At 38.8% G+C, this 20,779-nt stretch overlaps 2 protein-coding genes and 1 long non-coding RNA gene across 7 annotated transcripts in view; 2 read left to right on the forward strand and 1 right to left on the reverse strand.

Annotated features, from left to right (window-relative positions):
• On the forward strand, positions 1-14,704 carry LOC111246039 (uncharacterized). Of its 2 annotated transcripts, none has more exons than XM_022795241.2 (10): positions 1-300; positions 4,632-5,846; positions 7,437-7,735; positions 8,002-8,227; positions 8,577-9,628; positions 9,955-10,433; positions 10,710-10,950; positions 11,146-11,345; positions 11,610-11,906; positions 12,465-14,704. In XM_022795241.2, exons 1-10 carry the CDS (start codon positions 250-252, stop codon positions 13,040-13,042), a joined length of 4,638 nt encoding a protein of 1,545 aa, XP_022650976.1. In that variant the 5' UTR covers positions 1-249; the 3' UTR covers positions 13,043-14,704. The 2 variants fall into 2 exon arrangements, with proteins under 2 accessions (XP_022650976.1, XP_022650977.1); XM_022795242.2 differs by lacking the exon at positions 1-300 and adding an exon at positions 3,060-3,579.
• LOC147757640 (uncharacterized) overlaps positions 13,447-20,779 on the reverse strand; it is a 29,184-nt gene continuing 21,851 nt past the window's right edge. The window contains exon 3 of one of the 2 annotated variants that reach the window (XR_015320860.1): positions 13,447-15,978. This is a non-coding gene — a long non-coding RNA (uncharacterized LOC147757640). The remainder of the gene's footprint in view (positions 15,979-20,779) is intronic. The other variant, XR_015320865.1, reaches the window with a different exon arrangement.
• LOC111246044 (inactive pancreatic lipase-related protein 1-like) overlaps positions 14,502-20,779 on the forward strand; it is a 17,060-nt gene continuing 10,782 nt past the window's right edge. For 2 of the 3 annotated variants that reach the window (XM_086979885.1, XM_086979887.1), the window contains exons 1-3: positions 14,502-14,617; positions 17,309-17,475; positions 18,102-18,260. In XM_086979885.1, the coding sequence (XP_086836011.1) occupies positions 14,572-14,617; positions 17,309-17,475; positions 18,102-18,260 (372 nt within the window). In that variant the 5' untranslated portion in view covers positions 14,502-14,571. The remainder of the gene's footprint in view (positions 14,618-17,308; positions 17,476-18,101; positions 18,261-20,779) is intronic. The other variant, XM_086979886.1, reaches the window with a different exon arrangement.

Consider the following 20,779-nt stretch of genomic DNA (forward strand, 5'->3'; position numbering starts at 1 on the left):
GTTTTGTTTAACTATAAGACGAACCCGGTATCGTTCCCCGCTTAGATTTCTCCTTAGCATGTAATCACCGATGTGAGCGCGTGCGTGTGCGTGTATCTGTGTGCAAGTCCATCTGCGCCAATCGATATATAAGAAGTTCGCTCGTTTCTTGGTTCGGGCGTTTAAATTTTCTGATGTATTCCGAGCAAATAGTACAACAGCTATGTAAGTTAGCGAGGAGCAGCTGCTGTTGACTTTGTGTGATTGAAAATGATGGGACGAAATTCGGCCTCGACATCAGATGGTCACCGCAGTATCCCAGTGAGTTAGAGGTTGAGAAAGTAATTAAAATACGTTTGCTATCATCAAAATATAGTGCTACCTCACACTGTACACAAAACGTGTAACACATATTTTTAAACGACGTTTTACGCCATGGTATAATTTTCAAAGAATTAGGTATTTTTATCCAAATGAGCTTTGTAAAGCCTAAAGGGGATCATCTTTAGTGTTGGGAAATACCGTCTATTCGGTTATATTATGCGGGTGGTAGTGTCTGTCTAGCGAACAAGCTAGCAATTGGAAATTAACAAATTTTTGCAGCTCTTAGGTCTCAGATAAATACATAGATTATTCAAGAATAATCTGTGTATCTATCCATGCGACTAAAAGTCTAGATTCACGAGTTAATCAATTTAAACAACTTCTTAAGAAGAACGGATAGAACCGATTTTTTTTGTGGGTCGCTAAGGGTCTCATCGGTAAAAATTTGCGCGGTGGATGAAGCCGATTGGATGCGCGCTTTGCTCTTAAAGGACAGGGTGTGCCTTTCCTCATAGAACATGATGTTAATTTGGATGGTTACAATTGTCAACATAAGCCAACAATTTCGATCTTTTTTCCACGCGTAGAAACAACGTCATACTGTAGAAACGCGACTGCGGCCATTAGAATCGTCCATACTGATATATCATCAAAGATACAACTGTATGTGTGAACAGTTCGTTGTGCAAACAAATGTGTTTAACATGTGTTGCATGAGAAACTGTGTTTAAACCAAGTTGTGGAAGGAGCCTTAGGTTATAGCTGGAGGAAACAGCTGGCCGCCATTTGTTACTTTTATTGTAAATATAATTAACCTTTTACCTCTATATAACAACGTGTTTAATAGCAAGACTGGGACGGGATGGATTCTGTGATGCTAGAGTTTCATTTTGAGAAGTGCCGCATGTAAGATTAAGCCGATTGGTTTTGTGGGAATGTATTTTTCCATTTTATAAAGCGTAACTTGGACCGACTTACCAATTTTGGCAATTTACTCGACAATATTTGGTTGAGGATTCGTGGAAAGTTCATATTAAGGAACTGCATATTTTGAAGCTCTACAGAATGATGCGGCAAAATTTCGATTCTTCGCATTTTTGCTTCATAGTAGTAGAATGGTTTATAATTGATGAAATATCAACCATAATAGTTCATTTACTTCAAGTGTGCCAATATTTTTTTCTACGGGGCAATGTCGTCAACGAAGACAATGCCCTTCTGTAAGAAGGGCATAATGTCAACTGGGTCAATGGTTGACAAAATCTAAATATTATCCTTATTACCAACTATATATTATTTGAAATCATATTTATCCAGTCGGTTTAACTTTACGTGAGGCACTGTCCAAAATGAAAATCTGCCCAGAAATTAGCCGTCAAAACAGGTGCAAAGTTTCAGCACTAAGGCAGGGCGCAACCCGCAAGTTTTATATTTTTTTCTTGTCTCGTGTTCAGAAGTAAAAGGCTAATTGTATTTTTGAAAGAGGTGAAAAATAGCGGTTAAGAACCGTAAAACAAGTTCTGTCCTATAGGAACAAAGGTATGCACCGAGTCCACTTCATCTTTCACATAGATCTTTCTCTGGATTGGATAAAGCCGCTTTTCAAGCCATTTAATAATATATATATATATATATATATAGTAGACTGAAGCTTTACAACCGTTTCTGGAACAGCAAATCCGTTTTACGGTTGAGCGTTGTGCCTATAACAGCAGCGCTGCCTTATCGTGCATTCATCGGCAATTGTTACACTACCAAGGATCCAAGTCTTGGGTCATTTGCGATTCTTTCAAGGCTATTGTTGAGTACCAGAACCATTTGTTGTAATCTGTGATCGCACCTTTAGTGAAGACATGGAATAACATCAGTCCGCTTGTGCTGGAGCCACATACCAAATGCTGTGCTAAACACATTTCTGTAATTTGTCGAAATCTCCTTGTAGCGCAATGCAAAGCATTTTGGCGAATTACGCGCAATTTAAATGCTAAAGCAAGAACTGCAGGAATAAGCTACCGTACCCTTTGAGGAGTAGATACCCGAAAACTGATGTCAACTTGTAGTTATTCATGGCTAATGGCTGAAATGTAAAATATTTAGCGACGTATTGCGTAGGTATTCAGAGGATGTAATCGTGCAGATCTCCTGCGTATATTTGGTTTCGAGAAGAATCACATCAATTTGGAAGGACCCATAATCTAACCTCACACATAAAATAAGCGGTGATGACAATGACTTTTACCACACCGTTTCCGAGACTCAGAGAACCGCGTGAGAGAAGGAAAAAGCTACTAACTCCAATGACGGACTATACAGCGTCTGTCTAAGCAACTGCAACAATGACAAGAAGCAACAAAGGACGCCTAAGGAAAGCATAGCGGATGCTTGCTCTTCAAATAAATAGAGTATTTCAAACCACCTTGATTCTTGCCGCCATAATCGTGAGTTTATCGGAACTATGAAGCATCATCGTTAAGAAGTTGTAAGAAGTACCTAAAGCTCGGACACGTATCCGAGAGAAAGTTATTACATATAAATTTTTAGCAGTTAAAGTGGGAAAGCAAAACGATGGTCACTGCCTAGATTAGGAGGTTAAAATTAAAATCAAGAGTGGCATAGAAGGAGCTTCTAAAAAGTGAATTATGACCTAACTTAGGTCCTCATTAGCTACTGATTTTTTCGAACGTATATCCATAGAGTGGAAAAAAGAACAAGTGACTTGTGCATCGTATACAAAAGTGGCTTGTGCAACGGTATACTCATTATGATTTATACACTGTACATTTTCTCAGAGGAAAAGGGCAGAAACTGCAAGAGAAATAGGGCACACATTTATAGTCCACGCCATGATAAACTGGATGCTTCAGGGCAAAGGACATCGGGCTGCAATATCCGACGACATGATGAAGGTTACGCACACACTCAAAGAAAAAACAACAGGAGTGAACAAGACGTTGACAGAAAGCAGAACTGCTACAAGACCTGCATTGAATACCAAAGAGGATTCTCCAGAAGTCGCAGGGTACGAAAGAGAATTACTGGTCGAGGATTAATGGCAAAGGAATGTGCGAATATAGTGTGAACTGCTTTAGGTGAAACTGGTTACTAAAGTATCCCAAAACTCTACCGTGGCAAATATTGAGATGTGAGCTTGGTATCCATGTGCAAGATTTACATATCAACCTTCTAAAAAACGTGCTCGGAGACAGTGCGCGATATGCATACAGTATGTGAGAATGCTATAGACTACCATTCGTTACAACTGCCGATCACCGAATCGTAAGCTTAAAACATTCCACTTAAATAAAACAGTTATTACATCCGCGTGTTGACGGCTAGACGATTTCTATAATTGTTCCAAGATTACCGAGCAGACTTTTCATTCCGAAAATCGTTGGTTCTGCATAGTCGGTACCAAAACTGACACCTTCATAAACAGACTTAATAAGTAAAAAATTGTCACATATAGTTACTACATTAAGAATCTTATGGGGTTTAATAAGGTTGAGAAATGTATGCATTTTTATGAACGCCTTAGTCATTTCATGGTAAACTGAGCTCTACCAAAGTAGTCAAGACACAACAATTTTTATTTCATGTCTAATTCAACGTTTACCTTTTTGCCATGAAAGCCAGCCATTATTTAATTACTAATCGCAAATACTATAGTAAGAAAGAGCACAATTGGGAATGTTTTGTCGTTTTATTTGTTGTCCTTTCGCCATTGTGGCCAGGTGTCATAAAATATTCAAATCCGATTCAAAAAAAAATTCGGACTCACAAATACTTTGTTCTACGCTGGGAGCCAGCCATCTGAAGCGATGATCAACGGCAGTACCGGACGTTCAAAATATAACAACCAATGGGATATATTGACTAGTACCGTAATATATTAAATGCAAATAATGCTAGAATATTGGTAACATTGTTTAGATGGATGTAAATGAACACAGTTTTCCAAGCGCCTAGGTATTAAATACCAGGGAAATGCGTGAGTAGAGTTAATGAAACGGTAGCCGATTAGAGAATATGTGTATCTGATTTAAGTCTCTTTTACGGTAGCCTTCCTAAAGACAATAGGGCTTCTGTACTATTGGAGCAATGGCGGTTTTGCCTGCCATGAAGCTCTGTGAAGTTTAGCCCCCCAGTACTGTTCGCACGGGTGTCCAGTGGTGCATTTAAGTGTCGTATAGATTCGAACATACATACGTGACGCGTTCATTTTCTAGAATTTAACCCATTTCAATACTCGATACATTATATCTTTTGTTGGATAAGCTAGACTTTGGTGAAACAAAATAGCTGATTCGTGTTGTTCTTTTCCATTTCAGACTGGGGTATGCGTTTCCGGCAGGGACGTTGCGACATTGTTGTACTCGAAAGTTGTGGACCACTTGTCACATACATTATCAAGCCGAGGTGGGATGAGAACTTATGCGCGAAACGGGACAATCTTTATGCATTGCTCGTTAGTTGAAGCCGATTTTCTTATGGCAAACCGGCCACACGTTATACCGGAATGTCCTAAGGAGCTTAATGTACGGCGGGTATCTCCTCAGTGCGCCTCGGATCGATCTACATTTCAACCTGATCGACGAGTCAATATCCGGCGAATACTCCCTCAAATCTATGGTTTGACTCAAATGCTAAGGATTACACTGCATGATCCGCCGGAACTACCACAAGCGGGGATCTGTGCAAGCCTGGCAGCTGCCCTTGATCAAGTTGGCAGGGTAAAAGAGGTGGTATCGGTTGCCTCGGATAGTAACACATACATTGTGACGTTTCACGATTACGACTCGGTAGACGTATTTATCCTATTATGCATTTCGCAGCGTGACAATGGCGTTCCTCTACCGATCAGCGCCTTACCGGATGCACCTCCGCGTTCATCATCGAAACTGGTATACGATTGCCGGCCTTCGACAACGGCATTGTCGCATCTTCTTCGCGTTGGTCCACCAAACCTCTCAGCAGCAGGGCTCACGTTGGTATCGGCTAGTGACGACAAAGAGACGAAACCATTGTCGGACAGAGCTACGTCTGCAGGTGGTTTCAGCATTCAGACCGAGCGTTCGATATCGATTTCGCGTGCAAACCATAGAGAAGAGACTATATCACATACAACAACAAACGACCGGGTTTCGACACGCTCGCCTATGGCTACGTCCTCTTCAGCCAATCATGATAGCACGAGTATTACAACATCCGCTCGGGCACACTGTCCCAGAGGTTTACGGAACAACGAATCGGAGGTCAAACTGACGAAAGAACTAAAAAGAAAAGTTTATTCGCCTCCATCTTGTAAGCGAATCAAGACTGATATTAAACCGCCCTCTCCAATCCGGCAGCCGTTTATGCAGGATGTAGCTCAGCAAGTACCAGCTTCACGTGGAAGTCAACGACAACAACATTGGGAACTTCACAAATACGTCGGAGGACAGCGATCTAAAGAGAGTATTGATCTTTGCTCACTCGGATTTCCTATTGCGATTGGTCGCGATCCTGTACGGGCGAAAATTCAGGTTGGAGGACCTAGTATGCAGGTCAGTCGCTTGAACATATGCTTATCACAGTATTCTTTGTGATATTCTATTAGATAAATAAGCCCTCTAAGCGATGTCCAACATTATGCAGCTTATTGCCTAAACATTTTGGCTATTTCCTAGAGACACCGAACTTAAGCGCAGTGACTAATTATAAGATCGTCGTAGGCTATTCTGTGAAAGCAGTTTTAGCGGCGTGTACAAGGTAGTAATAATATTGCCGATGTGCCCACTTCTGCATCTTTAGAACATTTTAGTTTCTTTAAAAGTGAAACTAACTGTTATGCTGTTTCGATTAATGTCTTACACTAGGCTAAATAACAGCTGGATACTAAGCAATTATTTGCACCAAATTTTTTTTGCACGTGTCGATTTTTTTTCAGAGGTATAGAAGCGCTTAGCTTTACATGTAAAGTAAATGACCATTAAAATACCCTTTTTGCATAAGGCATGTATGGTTAATCTATTAAACAACGACCAAACGTCTTAGTGTACTTCACTGTATGAAATTCTGGTACTCCTTTATGCTTAGTACTTAGTACAGATCCATGACACCTGTTCGTAATGGCCCTGCGCGCCAAATGAATCACTCCAGCAAGTCGCAGTTCTAGTATACAACTGACCTTTCTTAGATAATTTTTAGACTTTTTTCTAAATTACAAGAGTACGGTTAATCCGCAGGTGGTCGATTTACGAACGGTCGAAAGAATCAGTTAGGTAGACTCGAAAGAAACATGTAAATGTCGTTCCTGCTAATAGCGTGAGTGAGAATTATTCCTTACTTATAGAGAACGTATCTGATGTATGCAAATGACATATCGAAGAACAGACACTTGCATAACACTTGCAGGACACTTGCAGGATACATGCATATGCAGTTCAAGTTACTGTAATGCGATTCTTCCCTTTACGTAAGATTATTTTTCAGCTTCAGTGTAACTCTGGAAAATTTCTAATTCCGGATTCCGAAAAATCTAGAAGACGCAATTTTTCAAGCGTGAATCTGGATTGCCAAAATAGCCGTTAGCTGTATCTATCGACTACCAAATATAGTAAATATCGATAAAAAGATAAATCAGTTACTTAAAAGGCACTAGGTCTAAGGTCCCTGATGTAAGGGTTCATATAGAGCAAGTGTAGTCTATGCCGAGTGCTTAAAATATACTGATAATGTGTGTCTAGTAATTTTCATTATACTAATAATTTAAGCCATTACCAATGTATTTTCGCAGATACCGACACAAATATTGCTATAAATATCCAACTAGATATTTATACATTAAAACTGCCGAAACAACTTGTGAAGTAATGCGATCGGTAAATATAAATCGGTTTTTCTCGGTTTCAAGAAAAGTTACACTACCGTACGCCGCTTGTCACGACAAACGTAATAACTGGATTGAGGTACGCCGATACTTCTCTGTACAAAACGTAGTCTACAGTTGTGCAGTAACGTCTAGAACAATTTGGCTGAATAAAACTTTGTATACAAAACAGTAGTGTGTATGAATACTGAAAAGCGTCAAGTTGTATCTTGAGAGTTTCTGCTATAAAACAAAAGTTGTTCATTTTTATGAATATAACTTGCAGCATGTGAGTCGTCTCCATGTCGAACTACATGAAAATAAGGCTTTCGGTGAGTCTGCTAATTCATTGCGGCTCGATTGCCACTCAGCTAATGGTACTGTAGTTGATGGAATTTACGTGAAGAAAGGTGACTGGGCTGAGATACGTGAGGGTTCTTCATTTATCCTCGGTGACGTCTCTTACCTGAAAGGTTCTGATGCTCCAAATCAAGAACTTCGGTTTACCCTACATCGAGCGTCTGACCAAGACGCCAGCAAGGAAAACTGTAGCAGTTCCGTACATCGGAATACAACTATGCAATGGTTAGCAAGTTCAACTAAAATATTTACAGTGGATATATTTTAAAATTAGAGAAATTAACTAAGAATAGGATTAATATTCGAGATTGCCTAGACTAATACCTTTAAAATGGTGAAGAACAAGCCGCATGTACGTTTAATTGAAAACGTTTTTGAAAATGCATTTCCTAGCATTCAGCTGTGGCAGCAATTTGAATAAATAGGGCGCGCTATTTTTAGTCATTTGTTCTAAATATTTATAATTAATTTTGTGAAATATTTATTGGAAGTATGTTTATCGAAAGTAAAAGGAATTTCGAACTACAAAAAGACCACGCCATCACAATATCTGACTCAGAAGAGGAGAAAGATGTAAAATCCGATATTCAGCCGTCTCTAATGCTTCGGAACCCTGCGGCTAATCACAGTAGATCAGACGATATGTTTAATGAAATAATAGTTTTATCGGATGACGACGACAACCCAGACGAGATCTCGGAAAATAATCAATTTCAGGTAGGTGTTAAGGGTGCATGATTTGTAGTATATCGTATACAAAGCTTAGTGCAATATTTTGAGTTAAAGAAAATTACCAGTTCAATTACTTAGTATTCTTTCAAAATAGTTCAGGAGGTAATTCAATTAAAGAAAAAAGCAAGGTTTTTCTGCTACGTAAAATTGTCTCTTAGTTTCGAACATTTCTTGTAAAATTATTGTCCCACAACACCACTTGACGCGTCCTATGGTTTTGCGATTTAAGCTACTAGAAGAAAAACGAAAGCGTTACATTTTTTCAAAATAAAACGTGTTCCCAGGTAATTCGTATGGTAATTTTCTGTTTTTGTAATGTTAATGTTCTTTGCAGCAATTGGTAATGAAATTCAAGGACGAACCGATCGACGACGAGGAGTTGCCTTTTAGTCCTTCAGCTAATAAAGCCACAGCCAATACAAATGTCATTGTCTGTACCGAAAGACCGCTTACAGCTAAAGTATCCCATGGTCTTATATCAAATCAAGTGAGCAACGCGCAGAGCAGCGAAAATCGTCCAAGTGGAGGAACAGGTAGCCCAGCCGTTGCGTCACCTACAGTTCAAGAAACTATTGTCCCTATTCTAAGTGTTCCTAATCCTACTGTTACGCACTTCAGCCATCCTAGTTTAGGAAAACCTGCTTGTGATCTATTCAAATTGAATGTGACGACATCGGAACGACTACAGCCCATTTGCAGTGGAACACCGTCCCCCAGCGATTCCTCTACGAGGCCCATAGAGCGCGAGAGTAACCAACTACGCTCGCGTCGAGCGTCGAGTCCTTCAGTTGGGCACCCACGGTCATTACCTCAGATTCGTATAGGCTTTGACGCCTTTCGTCGATGTCTGCTTGATTTGCGGCTCGGTATCGGCGATTTACCACAGCCGTGTCTGGTAAAATTTACTAATTACGTAAAATATAGCGGAATTCCTAAAAATATCACCGAATTGACGCGACTTCTCTTTTCCTGTTTCTGCCTCGAGGCTTCTGCAAGGGTAGAGATCGCGCTATGCCGAAGGGACCGTCGAAGGAGTCAGCCGCAACCACAGATGAAAGATGAATTGTCAGTAATATCGTCACTTATCTCACAAAAGCAGGTGGCCGACGGGGTTCTCAGAGTAAGATTGATTGCTGCTTGTGACAACGGCGCTGGACGGCCGTTAGAGAGTGTATCAGTGGTATTGCTGCACGTGGTGTGTGTACGGCGCGGTGGGAAGCAGTTACGATCACGTAGTTTGCTCGGCCTCGTATACAGCAGCGAACGTAAAGACCGACGGGACAGGAGTGGGACCGTTGCTGTGCCTGATGTGTTAGCAAAAAGTGAACAAAAATTGGATGTTGTCGATGACGTCCTAATTGATTTGAACGCCCACGAACTTGACGGGTAAGCGATACTGCGTTGAGATAAAAACATTTAATGGTTTTGGCCTTACTGGCCTATTGAATTATGCGTATCTAAAGCATTTTTTTGTTCATCACTATAATGCTAATTTTTAGACATATGCGAAATATGAACTTACAGGATACGTTTTCTAATACATGATAACGTTTGCGGAATGATTGATATATATATTTTTATATATATATACACATATATTGGATGTAGTAAAAATCAGAAGAAGTATATAAGAAGTTTTTTAAGGAGTATGGCAAAAAAAAAGGATGCATTTAATAATCTTTTTAATATGATAATTTATGGTTTCCGCTCAGACTTCAATTACAGATTGATCAACTGTTACAAATAGAACGTTTGTGCGAGGTGAATGAGCTTAAGAAAGTCGTCTCAATGCGACAGATGCCATCGTCGCACAGTATGTTTCTACTCGGTCCTCCGTATTCCTCATCCGCATGTCCGATTTGGAGTCCCCAAGATGCTTCAGCGGCCCAGACGTCACAGTCAGACACGATGCAGCGCGTTATGACCCGAATCGCACGTACTCCAAAGCTAAGTTCAGAAGAGAGCATTGTAGTATGTGCTGCTCTGGCTCAAATACTTGATCATCCGACGGAAGACTGCGAAGGCATACTTACGCCTACTACAATGCTGGTTCACGGTGCGGCGGGAAGTGGCAAGACAGCGACCTTACTCGAAGTAGCACTCCAGGCTGTGTTAGCAAAACCGCAAGAGACTGTGCTGGTCTTCTGCAAGTGGCCTCAAGCCGCTGACCAGGTGGCGCTTAAGTTACACGGTATGTACGGTATATTTAGACAACGATTAATTCTGACGAACTTATACCCATACAATCTGCAGTTGCAAAAGTATACAGCAACTCAAATCGGCTGCAGCTAAACAGCAGAAATCATGCATTCTTGTTTATTGATGTGATTTTTTTTCAAAATAGAAAATGTCTTGCAAAAAAAATTTATGGTTGGTTCTAAATTTTTCACTGCTCGAAAACTGGAACACAGAAAAGCTTTAAACTATATGATGATTAGTTGTATTCATAATTGTAACCTCATTGCAGGCCTAATAGAATCTCGCGGTTACGGAGATCGCATTCGCGTGACACGCACTGGCCGATCCCGTCATCCAGCTGTTGCATCAATCACACTCAGCGAGCGCGCGAAGCAAGCACATGCCATAGAGCATGAAGGCTCCTTGAATAAGCTAAAGTTCTCTATTGGGGAAACGAAAAAAGTCATTCAAGGACTTCGGCATAGTCTTGAAGATCAGTTAACCGAGCTGCCTTTAGCCGTTAAAAGAAAGTACGTGAGAATAAGCTAACTGCTTCAACGCAATACGAGTTAACAACAAATCAACGGATGCATTGTTTGCCCTTATAAATTCAGCGCCCCATATACATATCCATTAACGAATCGAAGCGACAGATAACTATTGAGCGGAACAAGTTTTTTTGTTTTTGCTTCTTGACGGTTTTATGAGAATTTAACTTTTTATAGGAAATTGCAAGAAATCGCGCAGTTTGAGGAGGTTTTGCTTAGCGAACAGGAGCAACTTGCCCGGGAAGAAAAGCGACTCTATCAGGATGAATTGATACGTGAGTCATTTGCAGGTCGGCGTCGTCGTATTCTCGAGTCTTCCAATATTCTAGTGTGCGGCTACATTGACGTAGAAACATCGATTATCGGATACGCGTTCGGTAAGGAGTCCTATAGAAGCACTTGGTCTAGAGGTCCATGAAAATAACCTATCAAATGATGGCACAATTTTCAAGAATTCTTTATTACACAATAGCCTACGTGCACAATATATCTACTCCGACGCTACTTTGCATATCCGTCAATATACTAATAAATATTTCTCTATTTGTCGCTGTGACTTTCTGTTTACAAATTAAAGTTGTTACTAATATCACTATTCCGAAATATGATTTTATTACAAGTGTTCATACTGTTAATTGCAGAACGCACTCACGGCAAACGGATTTCTCTTATATTGGTGGATCAAGCGCAAGAGATCTCTATAGGCGACCTCGTTCCTGTAATGCAGTTACCTGTTAACCGCTTAGTGTTTTTCGGAGATCGAAATCAAAGTAGGTTTTGGAGGCCGAAGCATACGATTGTCCGAAACACGGATCTTTTCAGACAATCTGCTTTTGAAAGGATGATCGCTGCGTGTCCTCAAAAAGCCTTCTATTTAAAAACTCAGTGGCGCCTACCGAGCCCGCTAGACGGGATCGTCAACGTTATGTTTTATGGAGGTTTGGTAACGTTCAAACTAGGTAGAGATAGTATCGTCATTCTATTACGTTGATATGAACGCTTTAGAACTCCTACATTTTGATCTACACCATTTGTAATGCGAAACGCAGGAAGTTATGGTACGATTTTGCTATATATATATACAGGCTTTTTTCTGATTTGTTTTCTAAAATCATATCTCAACAAAAAGTGTATATTTGAACGTAATTTTCTGAACACGCCAAGAGTGTAATTTCTAACTATTATGTTGATTTGCCATAACCTCAGTTCTCTTCGATTTAAGGCTTAAACCGTTCATAGTCCTTGTCTCAAATATTTTTTTCTTTAAATTTCGCTTATTTCTTCTTGATGGCATCAATGCGTCGCAAAGTCAAGATTCGCCGTATCCGTAGCAATCCAAACGATTCAAATCTAGGCCATATGCGCTTAGCCCGAAACAACGTCAGCTTTTTAAGCCGTCCATCCTACACGTAGCCATAGAAGGAACATCGTATGTATTAAGATATGCACATATGTAGGCTATAACAGCAGTACTTTTGTCATGTATATTTTCCTAGGTCGGCTACGGTCAATGCGTGACAAAACTGCTGTGGCGCCGAATCGGGATCGGTTGGACTGCGCAATTAAGTTAGCCGCTCTTACTATGATCAACGTAAGCACTGCCGAGCTTCTACCTTCTAGGGATCTTCCTCGCGCCCCGATTCAGATGATTTGCAACGTTGTCGAAGCGCTAGCTCCCCATTCTAGCCGAATTCATATCGTGTTATCGTTCGCCAGTAACCATATTCCGGTATCCCTCCTTCCACCAAACTTAGCCTCACGCTGTGAGGCCCAGTTTATTGGGCCCGACCTTTTGACGCATGTCGCTGACCCGAATGTCGTGGTGCTTCCTTTATTTAACCTGCCTTTTGTCGACGAACTCTCTCGCCGCGATCCGCCTTTGCTGTGTTCCATCGTGACTCGTCCTAACACATCCCTTATAATCGTTGGACACCTGACAGCTGCAGGTAAAACAGCCGAGAGAATCGAGGAATTGGTCCAACGAGCAAAAAGAGCCAATCGTTACATCAACGAAAAGCCTGCTTGGCTAACAAAAATTACGCCCCGTAATTTGTCACAATACCTAATGGAGTAATTAGCAGTCGGCAATTTTATTACCTAGACTGATAATGTTTGCACGTATCGTAAATGAGCTCAGTACACAATGAAATGTCGTAGGGTAAAAACAATTAGAAGGTGAACTGATTCAATATTGAATCCCTGAGGATTTCTGATGTGATTTTGGTTATGGAAGGAGGTATGGAGGCGAGAATTGATTAGACAATTTTGAGGCATCCGCCCGAGCGGGTGGAGCTAATTAAAATCAGCTGTAAATTGTTTGCTTTAGCGATTTGCTGGGGGCAAGCGAAATTTTGTTAATATATAAAAACACTCAGCAAATTAACGCACCGGAAGATCGCCCATTTTTTCTTATTTATTCAGCGGCGACGCAAGACATAAGCTAAGAAAAAACCTATAATGCTCAAACTAGCTTCTCTTGCTCATATCCTTATTGGATTATCTTCTAATTTTTTTTTCGACCACGATAACAAACACTATTATCTGGTGTAATTTTTATACGTGGCTACTCTCTCTAGATTTTTGACGCGAACTGCAATGTCCACAAACATTATTGACTGCAGTGGGGTGGATCGCTTAAAGTTAGTCACAATGAGCAGCTGGTTAATGATTGGCCTATACATGGATGGAAAGGAATACGCTTGCGTTTCGAAACAATTTTAATAGATATGTATTTATTATACATTCCTGAAGAAGTACTCACAATGTAACATTTGTATATAACGGGCTCGCTCTAAATATAACTATATTTAAAAGCTCCCTATAGCAACCAATGTTTACTGTTACAAATATATTACAGCTTAATTTATATGGAATATAGGTGGACATTACGTTAATGTGAATAAACCTATTCGTTCAAAATAGTAAAGAGTATTATTTCAGCATACTTAAAAGCAGCCATTGATGACTATGATTTAACGATGTGTCAAGAAGTTAACCATTTTACTGTGGATTACTGTTCAAGTGCGCATTTTTTGCAATGCCATATTCAACTATTATTACCTTCTTTGGTTGTGGTAAGCATTGTATAGCGCTTTTTCAATATGTGTATCATAACTCAAAGTTATCGTTGGAAACGTTTATAAAGCATTTCGGAAGATTAAAAGTTTAAGCTGGGGGGCAAGGCCTGCTATAAAGTGCTCCCATATTTTTATAGAAACGAGAGGGGTGAACTTAAAAAACCAGGACCTATTCTTGTAAACAACCGAGCGAATTAACCCGTATACACTAAAAGAACTAATCGCTTGGCGGGTTTGACTAATTGTTACATGAATCACTTTCGAAAAACAAATTGTCTGTTTAGTTGCAGCTGTGATCTGCCTAAGCTCAAGTTTACAACAATTTCACCTAATCGATAACCAAGGTTTCTCATAGGAGAAGTTGACCTTGATTTGCAAGTAGGCGAGAGAAACTTGTGGGAAAGGATAACTGAGCTCATTAATGACGTTATATGAAATTCCTAGAGTTGTTTGGCGAACTATTTCACTTGCGCAACGGCTCCGTTGATTGTGCGTAAGCTTTTGTGCGTCAACTGTAGGTGGTGAAATGTGTTTAAGCTTAGACAGCACGGTGTGGAACATATTTATTATTGGTAAGTTCAGATCTGCTACGCTACTCGAATAAAAGGAAAGCCTTCAAAGGCAAAAGCGAAGAATAAATAAAAATAGCTGTCGACGGACTGAGTGTACGTTTTTTTAGTACAGTTTACTAATAAAACGATTGAGTTTCAATAGAAATTTTATTATACAGAATAACATCGGATTTTAGATTACAGATACTGTTTTAATATCCATTATGACGATGTGCCTGCTTGTAGCTTTGTTTAATTTTGATTAAAGAGAATCGTAAAATCGTTTTTTTTATCATTTAAAATGTAACCAATCAAGAATACGTTTTTACCTCTCACATCTTACATAATATATCATATTTTGTTAATGTTTAATCGATGGTCCACTAGACTTTAGATTTAGCTTCTAGCAAATTCAAATTAAAACTCTCTAATTTTTGAAGTTTTAAAAATCTGCCTTCTTACAGAAAAGAACAGTACACTCTTGTCTATATAATGGGTAATACTGAGAAATAAATCATGTTTGCTTCAACCTGAAGCAAATTCTAGTGGTCACCCCCTGCCTGATCGTTTATAAATAAGATCGAACAGAGTACTTATATTTTCGTTCCATATTACCATGATTAGAGCAGTGAAATGCTCGAGAAATTCAGTACATTTTTAAATAAATTAGTGATAACTTTATCCATCATAGAATCATGTAAGTAGGTGTAGATTCATTCGTAGAACCTGGCTTAAATTCTATAGCATTTCTCCACTTTAGCATATATCAAGGTAATTGGTCTTCTCTCTGATAACAAATAATAAATGTTAAACAATTCATGGACCGGTTCGTGGACTTACTTTATAGGTTGTGTATGTCTTAGGAAAAATAATTCGTGCGTCTGTAACTTCTCCTACCTCACGAAAACGTCTTAAAGCTGCTACGACTTATTGTTTCATGAAAAGTCTATGTATTCAAAACGTTAGTCATTAATAATCTGACAATTTCTTTAATTGTCAGATTATTAATGACTAACTTAATTTATAATTAATAATTATATATCTAAATAATAATTATATACTAATTAATAATTATTAATCCATATAAAAGTTCTGCTAGCGTACATAAGGTAGGTGAATAAAAAACATTGCATAAAACTTTTTTGACCCCTAAATGTGTGATTTTGCTCTAGTTTGGAGATCTAGTCTATGCAAATAAGTGGTTTTGTTGTGTTTTAATCGTGGGGTATTTTTCGATAGGAAGTTAATGGGGCTGCTTCATTTCTTCCGTCCGTACACGAATTCTACGCTAAAGCAGAGCGCGTTGTATATAAATACTTCTGCAGACCCGGCGATGCAGCACACACTTGGTAAACATTCCTGTCCATATACAGTATCACGAACTGAAAATAACGACATTCGAGAAACGATTCTTGTTTCGTTGAATAATTCTATAATTTAATATTATGAAGGGTCATCAAAGATCTTCACTAAGTGACGTATAAGCTCGATAATAAAGAAATTATTCAACGATCACAGTAATTCTGATACTGAATTTTGATGTGATTATTACAAAACCTCGTACAGAACTGCAGTTTCATTAATTGAACCATTCTCTCTTTAATAGGCAACACAGAAGGAAATTTGAAAGGAATATTGGGCTTTAGTTCCAGCATAACAAAAGTGACTAATGAGATCCGCTATGCCTATTTTGCTATTACTCAAGCATATTTCACGATATTTAGGATGTATTTCCATAGGCTAGCATTATGTCTGGTTTCTCTTGGAAAAGTTTAAAGAAGCTGGGTAAATAGACTATGTGAGAGCAGAGGAGATATGTTACTCATTTTTAGATATTCTAGCGAACAGATGTGCGTATAATGTGTAACTGATGGTTTTTTTTGTAAGCTTAACCGCAAATGCAAAAACAATGCAAACCACTCAAAATTAGCAAAACGAAGTTCTAATCAGTAAGTATAGCTTTTGTTAAAAAAATTCAATTCATAATCTAATGCCTTGATCTATTAACAAAAGTATCAAGACTTCTAAAACGTACCCACGGAACGGCCCTATATGCCGAATAAATTTAAAAAAAGTCTTTGCAATATTATATGTTATACTAGAACGAGTTCACACTGCCTAAACTGTCGTATCATGGACTATTATATCAAAGAATATACACAGTATGGTGAGTGATTTTCCAAACGCGTAAGAATCCGTTTCTCTCAAAATACGTGTTACTACAGTCGGTAGTAAAAATGTTGACGCGTTCTGTCAGAAAATGTTCGGTTCTATCCGAATGATTAATGACTCAGGCCGGTAGTTTATGATAGCTCGGCAATACAGCTAATGGAGCTCTAGTTGCAGTTACAAATCTCCAAAGTAAAACTGGAACCTTCCTCCTATAGAAGTTTACTCCTCCAAAAGTATTATTTGTGTCTAGACTAAGGTTAACGTATACTACTACGATATTGCAGTCCTTTAGTTCTGGAAGATGTAAAAACCAGAACTATTAGGCCTGAATAGCTGGAGAGGAATAGTTACATCTGATTAATTGGCCTACCGCTTTTAATGAAATGTCAATGACTGTACTGCTAAACTGATCTAATCTTGTTTGGCCCATTCAAGCAATTAAGTAATGAGATCGGTCATATAAAATCGAAGTAACGTTCGAAATATATAAGCAAACGTATGTCGTAAACGTCAGATTAATTAAGTATTATTGTACATTAGTGCGTGCGAGCTTCGCCGTCAGTGAAGCTATTCAGCTTTTCGGAAATCGTACAAAATGCTATGGAGAGCTGGGTTGCCTAAGCACTGGTGGCGCCTTTTCAGATTATAATGCAAGACGTTCGCTTGTAAGTTCCTTACCCTGGGATAGGGAACGCATCCAAACCACGGTAGGCTATTTGGATTACTTCATTAAGCGGCCAGGTGTGTTACTTACTGCAACGATATAAGCAAATCTTTTTTGAGATCTTAGTAACCGATACGTCTCGAATCATAGTTTCGTATGTTTTAAAGACTAAAAGCTATATCCTTTAAAGCTACCATTAGGATGTTATAACGATCGTAACTTCTCCGCGTATATCGAGGCAGAGTAGTTACTATATATGCGTACGATTCTTCTGGCAACTACAAAAACGCGGATACAAAATTTTGGAGCAGACCTGACATCCCCTCAGGGAAACAGGTACACTAAAAGTAACTCAAGTAGCTCTCGTTAGGCGTGGTTCGAGATCTATCAGGAATCCGCATTTTTTTTGCCTAAAGTATTACTAATTATGAGTATGTTGGCCGAATGTTTTATACGAGGCAGCGGATCGACATATTAAGTGTTTCGAGATTAAAAAAAGTTAAAAATATAGAATCAACAGTTTAGTAAAATTATAGTTGATCAACCGCTGCTATTCTTCGTTTGAATTCTCACAAGTGTTTCCATCGGATAATTTTTGAAGAACTATAATAAATACAATGTAGCTTGTCTAATACGCTACTTTGTAAATAATGTGTAATCTATGTTCAGTTTGAATTTTCCACACGCAGACATCCTTCACCCTATCGCCTACGTGGTAATGAAATCACCGAAAAATCTCTCAAAAGAATTGAATTTGATCCAGCTCTGCCAGTCTACGTCTTCTGCCATGGGTACTTCACCTTTAATACCAATGAGAAAATTTATCAGGTACGAATGCGTATCCCCTTTAATATACTTTAGTTTAAAATATTATAATAAATCGTTTAAATAAACGTAATCTTAAAAGTAACTTTATTCCTTTTTTCTGTTGTTTACTTGCGTTGGATTCCGTTAGAAGTGACAAATAGGTAATATTGAAATGGTAGTGGAAATCTTTTCAATTTTGATGTTAATAAGCCATTTTCTTTAGTTGGCTCATTCTAGAAATCAGATTAATTTTGAACTTCGAGCATTATTGGAATTCGACCTGTGCTATGTTTGACATCGGTCTCTCACATAATAGCAGCTGGAATTCGAGCCACGTTACATTACCATAATAAATGATTCACTTTTCCCTAAGATCCTTCAAACAATTGCTCGAACATTTTGATAAAAGGTACTCATTGATGTCAAAAAATATTTTTTGACATTTTTGACATATTAAAAAAAATTTGAGGCATCCTACATTTTGAAATCCTAATTTTGTTGCAGCAAGTAGGCGAATTAACAACTACCTCATTTCATGAAGTAAAACCTTTTATCTTACTTGAGCTCAAAGAAAATGTCTATTGCTTATAATATATATATATATATATATATATATATATATATATATATATATATAATAAAAATACGATAAGTGCAAAAAAAGATAATACCCCAGGGTGACGTCAAAACGTGATGATACTATATATTTAGAAAAGAATCGTGCGTTATTAGATGCTGGCACCAGGCAAAACAATTGATTCGGACCTTTATTGTTAACACAAAATCGATTAGAACTAATTAATATTAAAAAAAGCGTCATTTTTCTCTAACACAATGCTAGACCACCCACATCTTTAATTATCTAACAAAGGTTGAGAGACCTTGGATGAGAAATTTCAATGGTATTTACCATATAGTCTAAATCCTGCGCTGTCATTTTTTTGAGTCTCTGCAGAATTTTCTTTATGGTGCTAATTTAATTCTAATACAGGGATCCAAAAGCACTTGTGACAGTTTTTTGCCTGGGAATCGTAGTTCTCCGATTATCGGATTATGGTGTTATTACAAAAATGGAAGAAGGTCGTGGACCAAAATGGCGTATAGTTAGTTTAGTCATATTCTAAAGTACAAAAACATATTTGCTTCAATTCTAGTTTAAAAACGGTCCATGTTTTTCGACAATCCAGTATTGAAAAATGTAGTGATAGTAACTTGACTTTCTATTACTATCCGAACTTAACCGCACAGTATTTTTCCGCTTATGTCTTCTATTATATTAGGACTCCACATTCGTACTTACAGGCTATTATCGCCATCCGAATCAGGCACTTCCGACGTCACGATAGACGAATAATCTGATCACGGGCGTATCTGAATCCTCTTATTTTCAACTCGATTTAATGGTGTAGTGTATCTTCTTATCTATATATACATAATATTTCGAAATGAAATCTGGTAAAGACAACCTCAGAAAACGAGTGAATCTGGCCACATATTTGATCAATTTGTCCTAAGCTAGACTGACCTAGTGTCTAGTTCTAAGCTAGTACGGTTACATACACTTACTCTTCTACACATTAATATTTTTCACAAGAGAGTCCACAGCGTGCACATACGCAGTAGGAAGCACTCTTAATCGATAATGTGTGCTAATCTTATAATAACCTCGCTGTTTAATCTTTTCATTTACTTCCACACATCGTCCTTCATGATATCTGAATCTAAGCATCTGGCGTCAATCTCGAGCACTGGAGGCTCGTCGTTGAAGGGCTGCCTTGCGCGAAAGTTGAAGCGTGCCCTCAGCTCTTTGATGAACAGGGCGATTGAGGAGCTTAACGCCTCACTAATTAAAATTTCCTAGACCATCTTTACTTCGTAGACCGCCAACGGCACAACCTATAGATCGAAAACCCGCGAGGCAGCAGATGTTGGCAGAAGGTGAAGTTTCCTAGTCATCAGCATGACTGAGGGGGCCTTTTGGCGTTATCAAGTATGAAGCAAATGCTTTTGGTGGTTGGGAGCAGACCACGCTAGGATAATTTATATACGCAGGGAAGTTCGGAACTGGTCTATTTTAGAAGATCCTCGAATAGAATACATCCTCCCCGTCTGAAACTTATTACCGTCGTTTTTGCTTAATTAACAGGTCACCTGAATTCAGCAGAGACCGCGTACAGCCTGACCGCTGTCTAGTGTACAATGAAGTTGACCAGGTCGCATTGATCCCGAATTATGTTAGGCAGATCTTTTAACAAGGTCGACAACAGTAACGACCTGAGTTTATCTCCTTGAATTATTTCGCTAGTTTAAGGGGAGTGATGCAGTTTGGCCACTCTGTCGTTAGTTCGAATCATTATCTCTCTTACAGAAAAACTATAAAATGGTTACTAGCAGATGTCGCTAACAGACATTTAATGGCGCCCAGATCTCTGCCAGTATCTTTAGCACAGTGCTCCAGGGGGCTGAATCGGGAACTGCTTTGAGATTCTTAAAAGCTAGCTGGAACGATTTTGCTAGGGTCCGCTTGGTGTCGTCCAGCA

This window comes from Varroa destructor, unplaced genomic scaffold (assembly GCF_002443255.2).
Source record: "Varroa destructor unplaced genomic scaffold, Vdes_3.0 BEIS01000002.1, whole genome shotgun sequence".
NCBI classification, from domain to species: Eukaryota; Metazoa; Arthropoda; class Arachnida; order Mesostigmata; family Varroidae; genus Varroa; species Varroa destructor.

Coding starts and splice junctions, on each gene's coding strand:
- LOC111246039 (XM_022795241.2), top strand. CDS start 250: ATGATGGGACGAAATTCGGCCTCGACATCAGATGGTCACCGCAGTATC. Junction 301..4,631: donor ATGGTCACCGCAGTATCCCA/GTGAGTTAGAGG, acceptor TTTCCATTTCAG/ACTGGGGTATGCGTTTCCGG. Junction 11,346..11,609: donor GATTATCGGATACGCGTTCG/GTAAGGAGTCCT, acceptor TGTTAATTGCAG/AACGCACTCACGGCAAACGG.